Below are 20,688 nucleotides of genomic sequence, written 5' to 3'. Positions count from 1 at the left end.
CACCATAAAAAGACTAGAGAAAAACTTTAAAGAGATAAACAAGATAAATATTAAATTTCTTCATTGATATCTCAATATATGCAAACCTTACATTGTATAATAATTCTAATGAATGAGAACCATACATGTGCTATCATCTAATATTTTAGGAAATTAAAATAAAACCAAATAACATAAAAAAGAATGATATATAATTACATTTAACTATAATGGCATTTGACTTTACTGTATGCCAAGGTTTTTCCAAAACCAAAAAAGCGACAAAACCTGTTCTTATATCCCACCTTCAGCAGTGGAATAATAATCTCAATCATTATTTTCTGACTAAAATCAAAGCTTTGAACTTTAGATTTAAAAAAGTTAAAATCCTAGTGAGAAAAGTTTTTAATTTCACGTTTGAAAGAAAAAATCAAGTTAACTGACTAAATGGGACAAGTTTTATTGATTCGATAAATAATACTTCTCTTATTAAATTCTCGTAAATGTGACAAATTATATAATTTCATTGATGTTCAAACTCAAAAGAGTCATTAATATGATAAAATTATATGAAAAATAAATCCAACAAACAATCAGATACCACCGGTAAAACTAAATGATAACTTTTTTTTTATTTATGAATAATTTTTATATTATACCATGTAGATGATTTATTCTGGTCTATTAACATTATACATTAATATATTTTAATCATTACATTAATCAACATAATATAACTATATCATCTACTTAAGAGTATATTATTTTTATTTTATTTTAACTTGATTAAAAATATTTTAAGATATAGACATGTAGTATAAGATTAATGATAGGATATATAATATGAAAAAAAATATAAAGTTGAAACAAAAAAAAATGTAATTAAAATAATTGATTTATAAAAAAATCACAAGAGTTTAACATTAATTAAAATATTATAAAATTATAAATATACAATTATATTTTTATCAATAAAATAAAGTTACTGTACTTTATTAGCTATTTCAGTAAATAATTTAATTAAATATTTATGATTCACTCAACAAAATAGAATATGTCAAAAAGAAAATGTTAGAGATTACCAACATGTTTAGTTCTCAATTGAGTAGTTCCAAATTTAAAAAATAAAATTGAAAAAAGTCTCTTGTTTAATTTTCAGCTGATCTAATCATAAACTGAGTTTTGTTTTAATTATATCTTAAAACTCAATTTGAAAGGAAAGGAAGCAGAAGGTTAATTTTGCAAACTCAATATATAAAATGAAATTCATTCAAACTTATAATTAAAAACTTTAATATTTTCGTGTATTATATTATGATTATCATATTTATCATTTCTTCTAACAATTATAGAACTGATAGTATTCTATTCCTGTTAAGTTGCTATTGTTAATTACTAGCCGTGGCAGATGGAGAATCACGCACAACACAGTGAACAGTTTTGAGTTACATGACAGGCCGTGCAATGAGAATCTGCTAGAAACTGCCAACACCAAAAGGGAGCAAACACTGATTTCTCATTAACTCAAATATGGACGATAATAATAATGTTGTGACAACCTCGATTGTTCCTCATCAATTGCGGAGGAGTGTGTGAGAACAAGGAATCTCACAAGAGAAATGTTCACAAAGTCACAACTACTAAAAGTCTAAAACCGTAACTCATGAAACCAAATTGGTAGAGAGAGAGAGAGAGAGAGGTGAAATCCAAGCAATTCTTGATGAACTTTGATCTAAGAAGTGATCCAGTGAACATATTTGTTGGATGGTCTTCCGTAGCAATTTTCTCAATTTGAACTTTTCTTTAAATTCTACCACATTTATAATTAAGTGTTGTGTTTTGTTCTTTCATGGTATACCTTATGATTTATCAAATGTATAACACTTTGGCTATCACCATGGACTATCACACAATTTTAAGTAATTTTTAATTCACCAATCATTCTTTTTTAGCTAAACAGCTTTCTCAAGTATTCCTTTTGTAAAGCAATGTACTCTACTTGATTTGTAGAGTATATTGCTTTTTATTTTCTAGTATCCACATGAGCTTGACTCAGATTCGGTATTAATGGACTAACGTCATGTGCCAAATTTGGTTTACTACAAACCGTATCATGCTACGAACTTGTGTGTTTGAAATCTTTATTCATACATGTCTGATGTGCACTATTAGTTGTTTTTGGTATGTTCAGACGTGATAATTAGCTAAGAGATGAACCACAAATGGTAATTTAAATAAGCACTACGAAAAGTAAAGGAAGAAACACGTGAAGATAGAACCTGAGGAAAGAAGAAAAAAGAGAACACTTATTGAAGTCAAATTTTTAGTTTTCTACTAATATTAATTATATATTTTTAAAATCAATGTTTCTATTATATATCCAGTCCCTTTTATATGATATGTATTCATTTATTAACGGCGTCGTCTCTTCCGTTTATTGTTGATTCATCAATGAAGAAATGATACGTATTTATTAAACTCGTTCTTTATTATTCTTAATTAACACATTTTTGGTTTCAAATCATTTTTAACTGTGCATATGTATAAAATCTTGTGAAAGTGAACAACCAACTAAATAGGTATGAAAAAAACTAAGTAGGTAAGATACTCATTATTGAGTGAGACTTACAAGAACTCACCAAATAATCAAAACACGTGCCAAAGTCGTCAGTGTTAATTAGTGACCTTCTTCTTTCATTAATAGTAAAAAGCCAAAACATATCAACTTAAAAACCAACTCATAAACCAAACCAAAACGTTTCCTAAGAGAGAATCAAGATTATTCTACTTTCCATTCTCGAATATCAGTAACTGTAGTCTGTAACTGGTGGTTGGAGCTTCAGCTTCCAATTTTCTCTGACCATGCTGTACGTTATACTATAATACGAAGGGTAGATACGTGAATCACTCACCGACACTTCAACCTCAACACACGTCCTATTCACCTTAATTGTTTCATGTTTTTAACAACAGCTTCCTAATATATATATAAAAAGGCCACATAGGCCAACCAGCATTTTCATCATGCTCTCAAACTCAACAACATCACCAAAAAGCCTTATTATTAAGTTATTATTATTATTATCATCATGGCACCAAGGGTTAATGATGGAACAATTACAAGCAAGAGAGCAATGAACAGAGGAGCATGGACCCCAGAGGAAGACAGAAAGCTAGCCCAGTGCATTGAAATTCATGGTGCAAAGAGGTGGAAGACTGTTGCAATCAAATCAGGTTAGTTAGAGACAAATTAAGCAACAAACAAGTGCTGGTTAACTAACTTGAAAATTTTAGAAAATAATGGATTTATATAGCTTAAAAAGTTGGAACCAAAGCAAGTGCTATATAGCTGCAATTTTTAATTAACCTGTTTTTGCATGATGCTTTGGTAGGTTTAAATAGGTGTGGGAAGAGTTGCAGGCTGAGATGGTTGAACTATCTGAGACCGAATATCAAGAGGGGAAACATATCAGATGAAGAAGAGGATTTGATTCTTAGGCTTCACAGACTTTTGGGAAACAGGTTTGTCATCATTTAATTCTAGTTGGAAGAAAAATGTGGTAATTAATACTCATATTAGTATGTAGGCAAATGTTAACTAGTGGTGTTAGTATATTAGTTAAAGAAGTAAAAGAACGAATTTTTTTATTGAAATGTATAAAATTACAGTGTATATAACTTTTTTATGTCCTGATATAATCTTTTTTTTATGTTCTGATATAATCTTCATAATAAATATTTTTTTCTTTTAATTTTTTAATCAATGCTCTCAAAACATTTATTAGTTTCAATCCTATTATATATTTGTTAATAGAGTTATATTATATTTGCATTTATTTTTTCAATCTTTTGTTTCATTTTTTTTTCTTTTTATCAGATTACTTTCTCTTTATGTCTCTCTTTTATCTACTCCACACACTAAAACGAAATGTAGCTAGCTAGGTACTCGTCATCCTTGTAAGTAATGTAATATTATGAAGACAGATACAAAAAGAGAAATTGGACTCGTGCATGTTTTTAACCAAAGAAAAAAAATATCATATGTATATAAAGAGAAAAAAAATAATGTCACAAAAATTATATAAGAAATGCCATATCTTTTTTGCAATTTTTTTGAACTTAAACCTTTTTTTGTAAGTAAAACGTAAAATGACGAATCTTCTTATTATTTTATAAAAAATATTATATGAAAAAATAATATATTTAATGTCTTAAATATATTAACTACGTTATGTATTTATTATATAAATGAAATTAAAAAAATAATTTAAGAGAATTTAAAATCATTCATTAATAATATAAGTGAAAATGAAATTAATGATTCATACAATTATGTTTTATTTAGCATAGACTCGTATTTTTTTTAATTTTTTAATTAAATTATCTTATTTATGTATTACGTCATAGCATATATTCATGTTGATATTCATACTTATGCAACATAACAATTGGATTTTATAATAATTATTTGAAAAAGTTACACTAATCATTCCTAAAATTTCATGTAATTACATAAATACTTCTCGCTTTTTTAACCATTATAATCATTTTTTCTTATAAAGGGTGTGAGTGTAATAATGTTTTCAAACATAAAAAAATAATTAATGTAGGACTAAAAAAAAAGTAATACTATATATGGGTAATTTAAGAAAAACTTAGAATGCCAGCCTAATTTGTTCTAATTATTTTTTATATTTCTGAATCATAATATGATCAAAAGTCCAAAACTAAATCCAAATCCTGGTGAACATTATAATGAGATTATGGATTTTTTTTTGTTGTCTAGGTGGTCTTTGATAGCTGGGAGACTTCCAGGACGAACAGACAATGAAATTAAGAATTACTGGAATTCTCATTTGTGCAAAAAAGTGAATCAGAAAGTGGAGAAGCCAGAAAGTTACACGAGACACGAAATTATTGGCCAGAATGATGCTGGGGACAACCGTGCAATGTCAGAGAACGAGGTTGAAATTAATGAAAGTAGTAACTTAGATGTTAGTAGTTTTGACGTGAACGAATTTTTCAACTTCTCTGAAGAATCCTTTGGGTTTGATTGGCTGAACAAGTACTTGGAACTTGACCAGATTCCTCAGAGCACTGAATGAGACCATTTTGTACATCATTGGCTGCAATAAAGTTGCATAATATTCTATGTGAAAAGACTTGTTCTGCGTCTTAACTGGCCATTTACCTGAGTTTTTGTTGCATTGTCTCTGTTTCTAGCCCGTTTTGTTTAAAACCTTACTTTAATAAGTTAAATAAATTCGATGAGAAATCTGGTAAAAAATATCTTTTTGAAAATAAACTAAAGGACTTTTCTACTTACATTTTTTTTTATCATCATGTTACAGTAGTATGGAGTACCTTTATTGGAGTATTTTCTCGTCACCACATTTTTTTCATTTATCATTTAGACTCAAACTAGAGGATTGGATTTAGAGAGTTAAGATCAGAAATAAATTTTATTTATTTTTTATCGAACTCTAAATTAATTAGAAATATCAAAAGATTAAGAGAGAGAAAAATTAAAAAATAGAGCCTAAAAGGTCGACTTAAGAATAAAAAAATTAAAACCTAAACTTTAGGCTCATTAATAAAAAAATATTATTGTTAACTTTTATAAAGTAAAAAGACTTCATATATTGACAAAATGTTTATTATGATGACAAAAAAACCTAATTATACAACTATCTCATTTAAACTAAAATGTTTCTCTTAAAATTTATTTTAAGTCTCACTCATCATTTAATATCATTAGAGCTAATCGGTATTTTACATCTATAATATTATTTAATTACAAATTATTATTTATAATAAATTTCTAATTATCATAAAAATTATATTTATCATAATTTTTAATTAATTGATGGTGTAAATATTTTTATACTACTAAAAGTACATAAAAATAAACTCAAATAATATATATGTTCTGCAAAATTGATTTGGGAGTAATTGATAATTTCAGACGAGTTTGTTTGGAGTGCCAAATTAAGAAGTATACCTAAAATAGTTAACAGATAACAGTACAGATACTTATGAAACCACATTGGGCTGAAAGTGAGGATTTTATTTTGGAAAGTAGATGCAACATTTTCTTGTCACATATGTATACACGTGCATCCTTCACCATTCATGCCTCTCTCCCTCAAACGTCTCTGTAGAGAATTTCAGTGTAAAAACTAGCAGGACCGCCTATGGTTAGTTTCAACTTTCAATCACACACCATTGACAAATATTAATTTGTTAATTTTATTAGAAATATTAGTATTATTTGAACCCATAATTTCTCTTTTTTCTTTTTTTCTTTTGGCTTTTTTACAACCATTCGGTCAATTTTATGTCTCCATCACACATTCCATGTTGACTCTGTTTAAATTATATCCATTTTCACTCATGTTTAAAAAACAAAATGGAAAATTTTCACTGTTCTGAAAGTTTATTATTATTTATGTAGCATTATTTTACTTATTACCTGAATAAATAAATGGTTCTCTTTGCTATCTTAGCGCGTTAAATCTATAGAACTACTTTCTATGGCAAGTTGGCAGCAGAAGTTGAAGTAGAGACAGTTTAATCAACCATCAATTTTTAAAAAGAAACTTACTCTGACATTCAAAAAAGAGAAAAAGGATTTTACATATTAGTGTAAAAAGTTTTACACAGTAATTCAATCACAACTTATTATATAAGATAAATTTGTTAACTTTTAAAATAATTATCTTAAAATAATTCAAATAATAATTTATGATTAGATTAAGATGTAAAACTATTTTACATCGTCGGTACATATAAATTAATCTCTTAAAAAACAAGAACGAACTTTGTAAATGAATTTTACATTATCATTTAATTAAAATCTATCATATAATAAATTTGTTAATTTTTACAATAATATCTTAATATTTGTATCAATAATAATTTTTAATTGATTGATAATAGTTAATAAATATGAAGAATTTTTCATTAAATTTAAATTCAGTTCTTAATTTTTTTTAATTTTAATCCTCATAAATTTTAAGTTTTAAAAATAAATTCTATCACTTACTCAAAGTAACATACATCTAAACATATTATGTCACATGTTATATTTAAATACATGTCATGTCATTATCAAGTGAAAATAACCTATTAAAAAAAAGTTTTTGTAAAAAATAAATAGCTATGTTTTCAGAAAGTAGAAATATATTTAAGTCAATAATAACAGGACAATTCATAAATTCTCCAAAACAACTACAGTATTTGATTCAAAAGGAGAGAGGGAAGGGGAGGGGAGAGGAAGAAAAGATAAGTTCCTTTGTTTGGTTTGATTAAAGAGATGAGAAAAAAGAAGAGCAAACAGAATGTTATTTGATTTGCAAGAGAAGGAGGAAAATATAAATAATAAACCATTATATATAAACGAGATAAGAGATAAAATACAACGTGAAGATAACTCCAATCCAAAAATATATTTTCCTTTCCCTGCTCTCCAATTTTTGAGCTAAACAACATAAAATTAAAAAATCTCCTCCTCTCTACAGTTCTACCTGGGTCATAATCAACCATCTATCCTTATACGAGGACTTTCCACGCATCAAGTATCCAACCCAATTAATAAATTAAATTAAATCAATCAATTTTCTTATGCGTGAAGCCCGTCCTTAAGCAACAAAATGCTGCTTAAGTCCCTGCATTGTCCCCATCAACAATACTTTTGACTCTTTCTATGACCTCTCCAAACAAGATTCCTGCTGTCAAATTAAACAACCCAATACCAAAATGATTTCTATATTTGCGAAGGTTGAGTCTGGTTCAGCTTGTTGAACCATATTGAATGCAAAATCATGTGAAACAGATCATATCTTATTGGTCTTGGGTTCCAAAGGAAATGCTTCTGTACCATCTTCACATTATTTTGCATTGTAAGATATTTTCTTAGAGGGATGGACAGTAAAATTTCCTTCAACCTGGGAATATCCTTCTCGGCCACCACCACGGAAAAAGCACTCCAATCCAGAACTTCACTAAAAGGAAGAACAAAATTATCTGCGATGATAACGGGAACACACTCGTAATATATGGCTTCAACGATCCTGGGGCTATTAACTTCAAAGCCCATTGGACACACACAATATTTACTTGACTTCATGTGCTGGATATAAGTCATCCTCTGGGAAACTCTCAGAGGTAAACGCTTGTAGATTTTCATGTCTTCATCTTTTCCACCACCCCAATACGTAAGAAGAGTAGGACGCACTCTACCATGCATGCTTCCAGCAAAGAAAGCAAGGATTGGACGTAGTGATACTCTATTCCCACCAAGATATCTAAGAGGTCTTCTTGGTGCCCTTATGGTAGTTTCTGGTAGGGAAACATCTCTTCCTGCAACAAAGACTCCTTCGGACAAATCAGCATTACATAGAGCTTTAATGGTGTTTCTTTTTAGTTCCTCATGTCCAGTCACAGTGTAAGGACCCTGCAAATATGAGTTTTGAATAGAAGGCATTAAAAAGGACAGTGACTTCAATGCAGTAAACTCAAATGCAATTGATCAGGTTCCAACAGCACAGATAACACTGAATACACTATATTGCAAAAGGGAGATCTATGATATTCAATCTCCACGAACAATTGACCACAGTCAATATGATCTCAACCACACATTAGTTGCAGGCTATGCATGCTGCTTTATCAGTACATAATTTGTTTGAAGTCACCAATAACATTTGTGGCTGTTTGCATGCATATAATAGGGGGATGATTAACCAACAAGGTTCAACACAGTTGGTAAATAGTTGGGTTTCTTCAGCATGTTGCCAGGAGTTTCATTCCTAACTATGTGTAAGGAGAAGACTTTGTTGGAAGAGACAAAACCTAATTCGATGATCTTAATGCCTCGAAAGAAATTAATCTCCAACTATTAGTTGGAAGATATCCTTGGTGAAAACCAAAAAAATAAGGGATGTGATTAAGGCATTAGGTAGGAATTTCTCCTTCTGTTGTTTTCTTTTCATTAAAAGAACAGAAAGGGAGGAAATGTAGATTAAATTATAATAGATAGGTGGAAACAATTAGAAAAAACATGTTCGTGAGCCACGTAAACACATACACAAACATAAGTATCATGTATTTGTGCACCCATACTAACCAAATCTTCCATACCATAGTTAAATATTTATCTATTTATCACGATCATCACTATGATCATCATCATCTAGTATCTTTTTTGGATCAAACATGCTTAGTTATTTTTGCTAAGGAATTTCATTTTTATTTTTCCATCTAATCAAAGTAAGCCATGCAGACATGAAATATAAGAATTAAAAATCCTAATACTCTTAAACAACTATCAATCTTAGCTAAATCAAATTATCAGAATCAATCAATTCAACTGAAAACAGATACAAACCCCATACCCAATCATGGCAAGCAACAAGGAAATGGTCTGACCCTTGCGTGCGATTCCAGAACGGATACTTTGCAGCAATCTTGTTCACATAGTCCCTAAGAAAGATTGATAGTGGTTTTAAATCATGTGACCCAGGAACATAGAGTGTCAATCCCATTTGGCGTGCACTGTATGGAAGGTAAAATAAGTGAGCCTTCTCAGGATCCTTGGTGACAAATTGCTTATTTTCCTCCATTAACTTCATAAACCATCCTTCAGAAGCATAAATTCCCTTAAGGGGTGGTTTGTGAAAAATGGGCCTTGATCCATCACGATATATATATACTTTAAGTATCATTTCCATCAATTCATAGCTCCTGAAATTGAGACACAATATTGTTTCAAGAAGGTTTTTAACACAGTAGATGATGCTTTTCACATACCAAAGGAGCAGTAGAATCCAAAGACATAATCAGCACACATAAACAATTATTGAGCTGTGTCATACTCATAACAGCAAGTTTTGGTAATCACGGATAGAAGAGTTGTGAAGACCATAGAATTGAATCTTATTTTACTGAGTACAAGGATTATTTTCCTGTAAATGAGGAACTAATACTCTATTTGCACATGCATGATGCCATCAGAAACTTAATGAAACACACAAATTACAGCCAAGAAATAAGTTGCACAACTATCTCCCCAAGTCTTCAATCTTCACTTAAAGCTAGAAAACTTGGTGGAAATATGAAGTAACTGGATCCAACAATTTAAAGGTGCTTTAAAAGAGAAAATTTTTAGACAAGGTCGAAAGTCAAAACTATTTACTAGATAAGAAGAGGTTGACCACAGTCATCAATGTGACTACCTGAAATCACCTCTCAAACTTCTCATTTCGAAGGATTTATATTTATTAATTGTAATTGTGATAATATTTAGGCTAAGTGATTCTTTGACAAGGTAGTTGACCAAGTAGTCTAACTCTAAAGTTAATGCCTTGTTACCAGTCTTCAGAATCTGTGATGAATTTATGCCTTCAATACTTTCAGAAAACTTTTACCTAAAAGAGAGTGGCATATTAATACTACTTGTTAGAGATGTAATATAAAACCATTTTCGAATTTTGACCTAGTAGCTTAAGCTTTTGGAATAATTTGTTCATGAGATGGTGTTAGAGCCTCTCTAACAGCGTGTTTGGTTTACCATTTTCCAACACCAAACAATTGTTTGCTGCATCCAAATGTAGGTTTGGTTTCATCATGGAAAATTACCATTGGCTCAAATAGAGGGGGGGTAATGGCATAAATAGAGGACTGAAGGAAATAGATTCATTCTGTTATTTGTCATTTGTAAATTGAGAGCTTTTGTGAAAGGAGAAATCCTTGGAGGAGGAGTATTCTTCTATTTTCTATTCAATCAGTAAAATCTTTCCTAGGTTTATAACACTCACCCTCAAAGCGATTCTTGCATTGAGCTGAAGCAAGAATTCTTGATTTCTTGTTTCAAATGTGACCATTGGCGTAATAAGGTTTATAACACTCACCCTCAAAGCGATTGTTGTATAGTCTAAGATGACTATTTGAGGCTCAAAAGGGTTTGGTTTGATTGTGAGTATTACTGTATAACATAAGCTCTTCTTCTATGATCCCTCCGAGCCAAGCTTCAGGTGTGGTACAGTTACTCCATCTATTACTTCTGGAGTTGATTTTCTCTTTTTCTTTTATTTCATAATTTACTGTTCTGAAGAGTTAGCAGTATATTTTCCCCTGAAGTTTTGGAAATTTTTAACTATTTGGTGGTTTTTTGGCTTTTAAATATTAGTTACTAGTTGGTTAATAGTTAGTGACTAGTTGGTTACCCTATTACTTTATATAAGGCAAGCAAATGGTTTAATGGAAACACTTTCGTTCTATCTATCAATAACAAATTTACTTTTTTTCTCAAATTTTTCTTCCACCTTTCTTCTATACCGTGTTTCTCAACAAGGTATTAAAGCGGCGGCATCCACCATAAAATTTTCTTAAACTCTGAAACCTCTATTTTTTTCATTTTTCTTTAGTTTACTCTTTATTTTTTCATTTTCCCTAGCAAATTCAAAATTCAGCCATATTCCATCTTTTCTGCCTATGGTTTCTTTCTATCTTGAATGTTGTTCAGTTTCAGATATCTTGGAGTTCTGTTCATGTTGGTGGGCTGACCATGGCATTTTCCATTGCCACCAATCTGGTTTAACGGATACAGATCTGGCACCAGATTAGTATGAACCTATTAGTTGAATCTGGTTCTGTTGGTTTGTTTGGAAGCTCACTACTGAAACTTCATCTGATTCTGGTTCACCTGCCATCAATGTCTCTTTACAGTTTGTCATCTTTCTCTCCTTTGGTGGTTTGGATCTTCGATTCATTTGCAGAAACATCTTGCTTTATATTTATGATTTTGCACACCTTGCTGGTTCTTGTTCTTGTGTTTTGCACATCTGCAGATGTCTTTGAAGCAACAAAAAAAAAACATTACTGATCAAAGGCCGCACGATCAGCAATATAGAAGGGACACAATGTGATTTCAATGTTCTTTGGTTTGTTTGTTTTTTATGATTATGTTCTTTGGTTTGTTTGATATTTATGTTTGTTGTCACTAGTTAAGTTAAAATTGTGCTCACAAGGAGTTTGGTTTTAGTCTTCTTTGGAGACAGTTTCAGTTGTTGAAAAGGATTAGTTTGCAGCTTAAGATGGCTTTGATGGAAAATTTTGTCCATGGTTATTAAGATTCATAGTTTTTGCTACTGTCTTGAGTGGTTAAGCCTCATATTTAGCTTAACTTCTTAATGGTTAAGCATTGGTAGCTTCTATCTTACATGGAGGTTAATCATTGGTCATTGTTTTTACGTTTCTGCCAAGTAGTTAAGCCTTAAGCCTTAGAATGTAGCTTAAGCTTGGTAGTTAAGCTTTATACCTCATTGGCATCTATAGAGTCTGATTTGAAGCAGCTTTTGACCGATGTTGACATTGGCAAATTGAATCATTTCAAATGATTAATATTCAAATGATGCATTTCTTTTCAAAAAAATTACAATTTACTTTTACATTAGACAATCCTGCCTAGGATAGCTTTGCTATTCTTAGCCGGTCCCAAGCCCGGATAAAAGGAGAGGGTTGTGTTAGGCTTTCGACAGCCAACGTAAAACTTTGTCGAATCTCTACGACATGGATCAATTACGTAATAATGTGAATGCTAGGTCGTTGTCCGGAAGCAACGTGCTGTATGGCTCGAGTACAGTGTCAAAAGAGCAAAGGCCGCTGCATCGCCGCCCGGATGTAGTGAAAAATAAGCAAGGGTTCCCACATTTTCGTGAACGGGTGTGGGTAAAGAAGCTAGTTCATGACAAAAGGATTCGCTTTGGTACATGGAATATAGGCACACTTACTGGAAAATCTATGGAAATAGTGGATGTTATGGTGAGGAGGAAGATCAATTTTATGTGCCTACAAGAAACTAAGTGGACAGGTGAAAAAGCGAAAGAATTAGACAACTCGGGATTTAAGCTGTGGTATACGGGAAAAATCAAATCAAGAAATGGGGTAGGGATTATTGTGGACAAGGAGTGGAAGAAGGATGTCGTGGATGTAAGAATAGTAGGAGATAGTATCATAGCCTTAAAATTGGTAGTGGGACAGAACACTTTTAATGTCATTAGTGGGTACGCACCTCAGGTTGGGTTAGCAGAACACTTTAAGGTAAAATTTTGGGAGGATCTAGAAGGGGTACTTCAGGATATACCCCAAGGAGAGAAAGTTTTCCTAGGAGGGGATCTCAATGGACATGTAGGTAGCGTGGCTAGAGGTTTTGAGGGGGTGCATGGGGGTTTTGGCCTAGGGGAGATGAATGGGGAGGGTAAATCCATCTTGGAGTTTTCGGAGGCTTTGGATCTTTCTATAGCCAATACATGGTTTAAGAAAAGAGAGGAACATCTTATCACTTACAAAAGTAGAGGGACATGTTCTCAGATAGATTTCTTCCTTATCAGGAAGTCTGATAGGAAGTATTGCTTGAACTGTAAAGTTATCCCGGGAGAGAGCTTGACTACCCAACATAGAGTTTTGGTTATGGATGTAAGAATTAGAGATAGGGCAAAGAGAAGAAGTCCTATGGTAGCACCAAGGATCAAATGGTGGCACTTGAAGGGTGAGAAACAAGGAATCTTCCAACAAAAGATATGGGAGGGATGGTGTGGACAATCACAAGGAAGTGCAAATGATATGTGGAACAAGATGTCCCAAGAGATTATTAAAGTGGCTAAAGAGACGTTGGGTGAATCTAGAGGTTTTGGACCTAGGGGTAAAGAATCGTGGTGGTGGAATGAAAGTGTTCAGAGCAAAGTTAGAGTAAAAAATGAGTGTTTCAAGGAGTGGTCTAGGTGTAGAAATTCTGAAACTTGGGATAAATATAAGATAGCTAGAAATGAAACCAAAAAGGCGGTGAGTGAGGCAAGAGCCCAAGCTTTTGACGGACTATACCAAGCTCTAGGCACCAGGGACGGAGAAAGATCTATATATAGGCTTGCTAAGGATAGAGAGAGGAAGACCAGAGATTTGGATCAAGTAAAGTGTGTTAAGGATGAAGAAGGCAAAGTCTTAGTGCATGAAAAAGATATCAAGGAAAGGTGGAAGGCGTATTTCCACAACTTATTTAATGATGGATATGGATATGACTCTAGCAGTCTAGACACAAGAGAAGAGGACCGGAACTATAAGTACTATCGTCGGATTCAGAAACAGGAAGTAAAGGAAACGTTGAAAAGAATGAGTAACGGAAAGGCGGTGGGGCCAGACAACATACCTATTGAAGTGTGGAAAACTCTTGGAGATAGAGGTCTTGAGTGGCTCACCAAAATCTTTAATGAAATTATGAGGTCAAAACGCATGCCGACGGAATGGAGGAGAAGCACGTTAGTGCCAATCTATAAGAACAAGGGGGATATACAAAATTGTGTAAATTATAGGGGAATCAAGCTCATGAGTCATACCATGAAATTATGGGAAAGAGTGATCGAACGGAGATTAAGAAAGGAGACTCAAGTTACTGAGAATCAATTTGGTTTCATGCCGGGAAGGTCGACCATGGAAGCGATTTATTTATTACGGCGGGTGATGGAGCAATATCGCATGGACCAACAAGACTTGCACTTGATTTTTATTGACTTAGAGAAAGCGTATGATAGAGTGCCTAGAGAGATTTTGTGGAAAGCTCTAGAGAAGAAAGGGGTTAGGGTTGCATATATTCGAGCTATCCAAGATATGTATGATAGGGTATCGACTAGTGTTAGGACACAGGGTGGAGAGTCAGACGATTTTCCCATCACAATTGGTTTGCATCAAGGGTCAACCCTTAGCCCCTACCTTTTTACCTTAATTCTGGATGTCCTCACGGAACAAATCCAAGAGATAGCGCCGAGATGCATGCTTTTTGCAGATGACATAGTCCTCCTTGGAGAGTCGAGGGAGGAGTTGAATGAGAGGTTGGAAACTTGGAGACGAGCTCTAGAAACACATGGCTTTCGCCTAAGCAGAAGCAAATCGGAGTATATGGAATGTAAGTTCAACAAAAGAAGGAGGGTTTCTAACTCAGAGGTGAAAATAGGAGACCATATTATCCCTCAAGTTACACGGTTTAAATATCTTGGGTCTGTAATACAAGATGATGGAGAAATTGAAGGGGATGTGAATCATCGCATTCAAGCAGGATGGATGAAATGGAGAAAAGCATCGGGGGTGTTATGTGATGCAAAGGTACCGATCAAGCTAAAGGGAAAGTTTTATCGGACTGCGGTAAGACCGGCGATTTTGTACGGAACAGAATGTTGGGCGGTCAAGAGCCAACATGAGAATAAAGTAGGTGTAGCGGAGATGAGGATGTTGCGGTGGATGTGTGGTAAGACTCGACAGGATAAAATTAGAAACGAAGCTATTAGAGAGAGGGTTGGAGTAGCGCCTATTGTAGAGAAGATGGTGGAAAATAGACTTAGGTGGTTTGGGCATGTAGAGAGAAGACCGGTAGACTCTGTAGTGAGGAGAGTAGACCAGATGGAGAGAAGGCAAACAATTCGAGGCAGAGGAAGACCCTAAAAGACTATAAGAGCATGCCGCACCTCGTCTTGCGAACTTAATGATTTGGATAGAAGTATGGTACTTGATAGAACATTATGGCGGAAGTTGATCCATGTAGCCGACCCCACCTAGTGAGATAAGGCGTTGTTGTTGTTGTTGTTGTTACTTTTACATTAGACAATTGCATTGGAATTCCTCTTGTTTGGATGTATTGTATTGTTCATCCAAAGCTTGAAGAGCCATTCACACTTCTAGCATACAAGGGATTGTCAAGAGATATAATTATATAGGAATTAGTTACTAGTTGGTCAGTAGATAGTTATTAGTTGATTACCTTCTTACCTTATATATAAGGAATTCAAATGGTTTGGTGCAAACACGTTTGCTCAATCTATCAATAACATCTTCAGTTTTTCACTTTTCTCTCAAATTTCTCTTCAACCTTTGTATCCCAAGTTTCTCAGAAGTTCTTGTCATATCCTAGCCACATGTTCTTTTGGTTATGGTGGGTACCAATTTTTTTTTGAATTACTTTGAGTAGCAAATCATTGTTGATGGCAGTAAATCTTAATGATGACTGGTCATCCTACCTAATCAAATTCTTGAGAGCAACTTATTGTTCAAGTTATAAACTGTAATGGATGGCTTTGTAATTATAAATCATCCTCATTTTTTAGAAGAAAATTAAAAGAATGGTTTGCTTAGTAATTATTCATAAATTTTGTTGATGCCTAGTTTATGGTTGGCAAGGTTGAAAAGAAAAATGATAAATTGTGATTTATAACCACACAAAACATAGTTGTTTTAATTGTTTTGGAAATATTGGCCTAGTTTAATAGTTTTTAATAGTCTAATTATTTTTAATATGTTTAAAGTGTAAATATAAATTATAATATTCCTTTTGTAATAGAGCAATGGATAACAATAAGAGAAAAGACCTTTAATAGATATTAAAGCTCATAAGCCAAAGATTACATGGGATTTGAAGACAATTGAACATTTTATCCAAGCATGCCTGGATTAAGTCTATAAAGGAGAACACAATGGAACTGCCCTCTCAAAGAAAGGGTGGAAAGCTATTATATCCCAATTTCATGGGAAATGTGAAAAGGAATATGACAACAGTCAGCTAAAAAAATCAAGTGTGATAACCTTAAGAAAAAATGAGAAATATAGTACATGTTTGCCAAAGAGACGTAATTGTGATGAGATGGTGCAAAGAATATTATAGATGAACTAGATGAATAGTGAGGAAAAAAGGCAATTGATAATTTTTTAATGTGAAGTTGTAAGCTTTATTTTACTTTGGTGCAATATATTGTGTTGATAAGTTGTATTTGCATGCAAAATATTCTCACATGGAAAATTCAAGCAATAACTGTATCTTTATAACATTATAACTTCTAATTGATGGAAAACATATGATGTGTACAGCTCCTCTTCTATTTTCTGACCACAGCCATTAGTACAATATACTCTACTTCAGATACCATTATGTCATTGACGGTATGTCAAGTATCATATCCATATGTTTGTTTTTATCTCTTCACCATAGCTTTGATAGACCTAAATTTTATAGGCTAAAAGGGATTTGCTAGAAATTTCATGAATAAATGGTCATGAAAGTTAAAGACGTGGTTGCTAATACATGGCCTGGTTGAATTCCCCACATTTTCACAGCCCTCCAATAATTAAAGGAAAAATAGGTAACATCCACTCAAATACATCAATAAAACCCTAATCTTTTCAGTAAAACCCTTCATTTTTATTTTGTCTCAATCAGTACTTGAAATCTCATGAACAGGTACTAAAATGAAACTAAAAGATGGATGTCATTGTACGTATTGCATCAGCCAGAAGAACTTCAGTCTTTTTTTTCCTTGCAACTATTTCACAAGGTTTAGCCTTCTTCCTCTTCTTGTTGCTTATTTGACTATTGTTGTTAAAACTCCATAAATTTTACGACATAGTTTTCTCTTCTATGTATAGCATCTATGCTTCAACAAAAACGGTCATCAATCCACCGAGTAAAATTAAGGAGTTTTAAAGGGAATAAGAAAGACTTAGCCTCCCTCCTCAATGTAGAAGAGAAAACTATCTTGTAAGAATTGAATTATATTCTCAACAAAGTTTAACAACAATAACAACAGCAACAGCAACATCTAGTCTCAAAATGATAGAAGCTTAGGCAGAACAAGGTATTCTGGTTTGTCTTAGACAAGTCTCCTCCAAAGTAAGTTTATCTCTTAAGTAAACAAGTAAATATGTATCTGCCCTAAATTATTAATGCATTTAAGAGTAAATTAACGGTGGATACACCCTTACTTGCTCACCTTAGATGACCTTTTCCTTTTTTATTCAATCCTTTTAACATATTTCAGGTAAATCAAAACACAACACCAGCAATTCATATCTCATGACACAATTCAGTAACAAGAAGGTGAATAAGTATGCACAGTAAAAAAACTTAGTACCTTTTGAAAACCGAAATGTTCCTAAAAATAGGAGCATAAATATCAGGATCCTCATTAACTGAAGGTGCACGATCAATCTCTTTCTTTGCTTGCACAAGGGCCTTGTTAGGTGGCAACAACTGTATGTGTCTCTAAGATATACACATATATCCAGCAAATTATTGGAGACCCCTCTCCTCATCAAACTTAAAAAAAAAGTAAGTTCAAAGTCTCATCGACTTCTACCTGTTTAGGAACATGTCTTGGAGGAGATAAAGATGTTGCGACTTTCGTTGTACCAGCAAGATTTTTGTCCTTTTTTCTCGCAGATACGGAATTCTTCCTTTGGATTGGGGCTTCTAGTTCTGCATTCTCTAGCTGAACTGAGAATGATTGGATCAACTTGTTAGACGCATTAGGTGAAATAACAGAGTCAGTAAGAGTGAGGTGAACCTTTTGAAGCCTCCCCCCTTGTAGGGAGCTATTAGATTGATGAGGAGAATGTAACGGTCTGTTTGGCAGAGCTAAATAAGCATGAACAAGCGTCTGAAACACGAAAGCAGATACAGTCAAAATAGCCACCAGAACGAAGAATCTTCGCCAATCGATTTTGTGCCCAAAGCAACGCCATGACAACTCCCTCATCAGAACAAAAGCAGTTCGTCGGAAGGCCCTCTTCATCTCATTTCTCACTGCATCCGCGAATCGCACCACCAATTCCAATTTCTAATCCCTATTTCACTTGAAGAAATAAGCAAGATAAATTCTTAATAATTACTATTATGAACCTAGAATTAAGAACTAATTCTCTTTATCATCAAATGTTAATTGTTAATTTGTTAGTTTTTATTAACAAAGGGGATCGAACCCGCGTGACCGCGACCTTTTCCCCTTCATTTCTTCCTTAACCACCAAACCAACCTCATATCTCCTAAGAATTAAGTACTAATACTTACTAACAGAGAGAACCTTTCATTTTTAAGCCACGCAGTGCGAAGTAGGAATCAGATGAATATCGACGAGAATAATGCATGGAATTAAGTGATATTATGCATAATTACAAAATTGAATATACTTACGCGAATGTATTTAATTAATGTTTACCTAATTCGGAAGATGGATCGGAATCTGGTAAACTCCGACGCTGATCGATCTTGGAGGAGATTGAAGGGAACGTCACAAACGGGGAAGAGAACAGTCTTCGCTTACAAGCTATTACGATTTTCGACGATGACGCTGATTACCAAATCAAGGCAAGAACAACGGGTTCTTGTTCAATTCGCAGTCAACTTTTTTTATTACGAACAACACATTACGTAAGTACTTTTCTTTGTAATGAAAGTTAAATTCTCTTACTAAAAAAAAGCTGAGACCCATGTTATCATTTTCAGTGGGGGTAAACATAAATTTTGGGTTGAAAAAATGTTTTTCTTTCTCATAAATGTACGTTCTTTTATTTTTGTAAATTTTTTAGTATATTTTTTTGTCTAAAAGATACTTTAACATGATCTTTTTTGTCAAATTGAAACTAATGTAAAGATAAATATAATTAAAAAAAGGTTAAATTATGATTTTAAAAAATTTCATAAAACATAATTATCCTCTAATATAATTTTATAAAAATATACTGCAAAACAATCTAGTCACACGATGTAAGCATATTTTACAAATACTCTTTTTAAAAGTAAAAGTAAATTCAAGTTGATTATCATATTAAAGTGAAAACAATAAAAATAATAAACACATGAATTTCATACTAATTTATCTCTATTATTGAGAGAGACGTTTTTTGTTATGATCTACTAACTTTCACAAAAGGTACAAGTATTATTTCTCATTATTTTGTCTCTTGCAACATAACTTAAATTTAACTTTTATAACACAAGTATTATTTCTCTATCAAACCATTTTTTACTCTTAAACAAATCAATAGATTTGTTGGAATTTGTTTGCACACAAATTAACCTAAGTGTCTGAAAGACGAATATAAAAGTTTAACACTTAAATTTTCTCTTTTAAGAATTAAAAGGTATTTTGAGTGTTTTACAACTTATGAATTTATAGAGAAAAAGTTTAGAAAAGAGAGAATAACAAATTTCAAATATTAGTGTGTTGGTTTGTAATTTTAACTCTTCAAAATTTTTCATATTTATAGTCAATCTATAGCAAGTGTTTGTTGTTTGTAAACCATTTTATTTTGCTGGATAATGACTTTTGTTTGAAGAAATATTTGTTGAAACATTTAAGGTTTGAAAGTATAATAAATACGTCTTTTCATAAATGTGTGGGACAACTTTAAATATATTTTTTTCTACTCTCCTCTTGGGTCTCAACTAGATCTTCTTGGTGAATTTACGTGCTTGGAATGTTAATCAATGCCTCAATCAAACTAGTTCTCATTTTCTAAGACACACTTTAACAAGAATGAGCTAGTCCCTTGCTTTTTCCCTATATAAGCACACAACGAGGGAATTTTTAAGTATGCCTATTTATCTATTATCCTCTTAGGTTTGGACTAGATCTTATTTGGTGTGGTCAAATTGCATGATTAGAATGTTAGTAAGAACATAAAAGTTTAGAAATTTGTGCTATTTTACTCCATGTAAGACTTTTAATAGTCTTCATCCTCATTTATTTAATTAAATATAACATGTAAAAAAAACATAAGAGAAAAACATTGTAAAAATGTATATTTTTTGAATTAGGGAAAACATAATTAAAAAATGGATTCTTTCGGATGCATGATAATTAAATCCAAATTTGTTGATATTTTTGACGATAATAT

The 20,688-nt window shown here is 32.4% G+C and overlaps 2 protein-coding genes across 3 annotated transcripts; one reads left to right on the top strand and one right to left on the bottom strand.

The window, feature by feature from the left end:
- The first annotated feature begins 3,014 nt into the window (after positions 1–3,014).
- Positions 3,015–5,139, top strand: LOC100811754 (transcription factor MYB114). The gene is made up of 3 exons (XM_003549876.5): positions 3,015–3,213; positions 3,372–3,501; positions 4,766–5,139. Exons 1-3 carry the CDS (start codon positions 3,069–3,071, stop codon positions 5,082–5,084), a joined length of 594 nt encoding a protein of 197 aa, XP_003549924.1. The 5' UTR covers positions 3,015–3,068; the 3' UTR covers positions 5,085–5,139.
- A 2,269-nt stretch (positions 5,140–7,408) lies between these two features.
- Positions 7,409–19,273, bottom strand: LOC100801105 (probable glycosyltransferase At5g03795). 2 transcript variants are annotated; one of them, XM_003550865.5, is made up of 5 exons: positions 19,008–19,273; positions 18,150–18,636; positions 17,925–18,055; positions 9,375–9,723; positions 7,409–8,434 (listed from the first exon to the last, which is right to left on the bottom strand). In XM_003550865.5, exons 2-5 carry the CDS (start codon positions 18,582–18,584, stop codon positions 7,745–7,747), a joined length of 1,605 nt encoding a protein of 534 aa, XP_003550913.1. In that variant the 5' UTR covers positions 18,585–18,636; positions 19,008–19,273; the 3' UTR covers positions 7,409–7,744. The 2 variants fall into 2 exon arrangements, with proteins under 2 accessions (XP_003550913.1, XP_006600844.1); XM_006600781.4 differs by having other exon boundaries at positions 18,150–18,644; positions 19,008–19,252.
- Between the last annotated feature and the right edge of the window lie 1,415 nt (positions 19,274–20,688).

This window comes from Glycine max, chromosome 17 (assembly GCF_000004515.6).
Source record: "Glycine max cultivar Williams 82 chromosome 17, Glycine_max_v4.0, whole genome shotgun sequence".
Lineage (NCBI taxonomy): Eukaryota > Viridiplantae > Streptophyta > Magnoliopsida > Fabales > Fabaceae > Glycine > Glycine max.
This window is presented reverse-complemented; position numbering and strand designations above follow the sequence as displayed.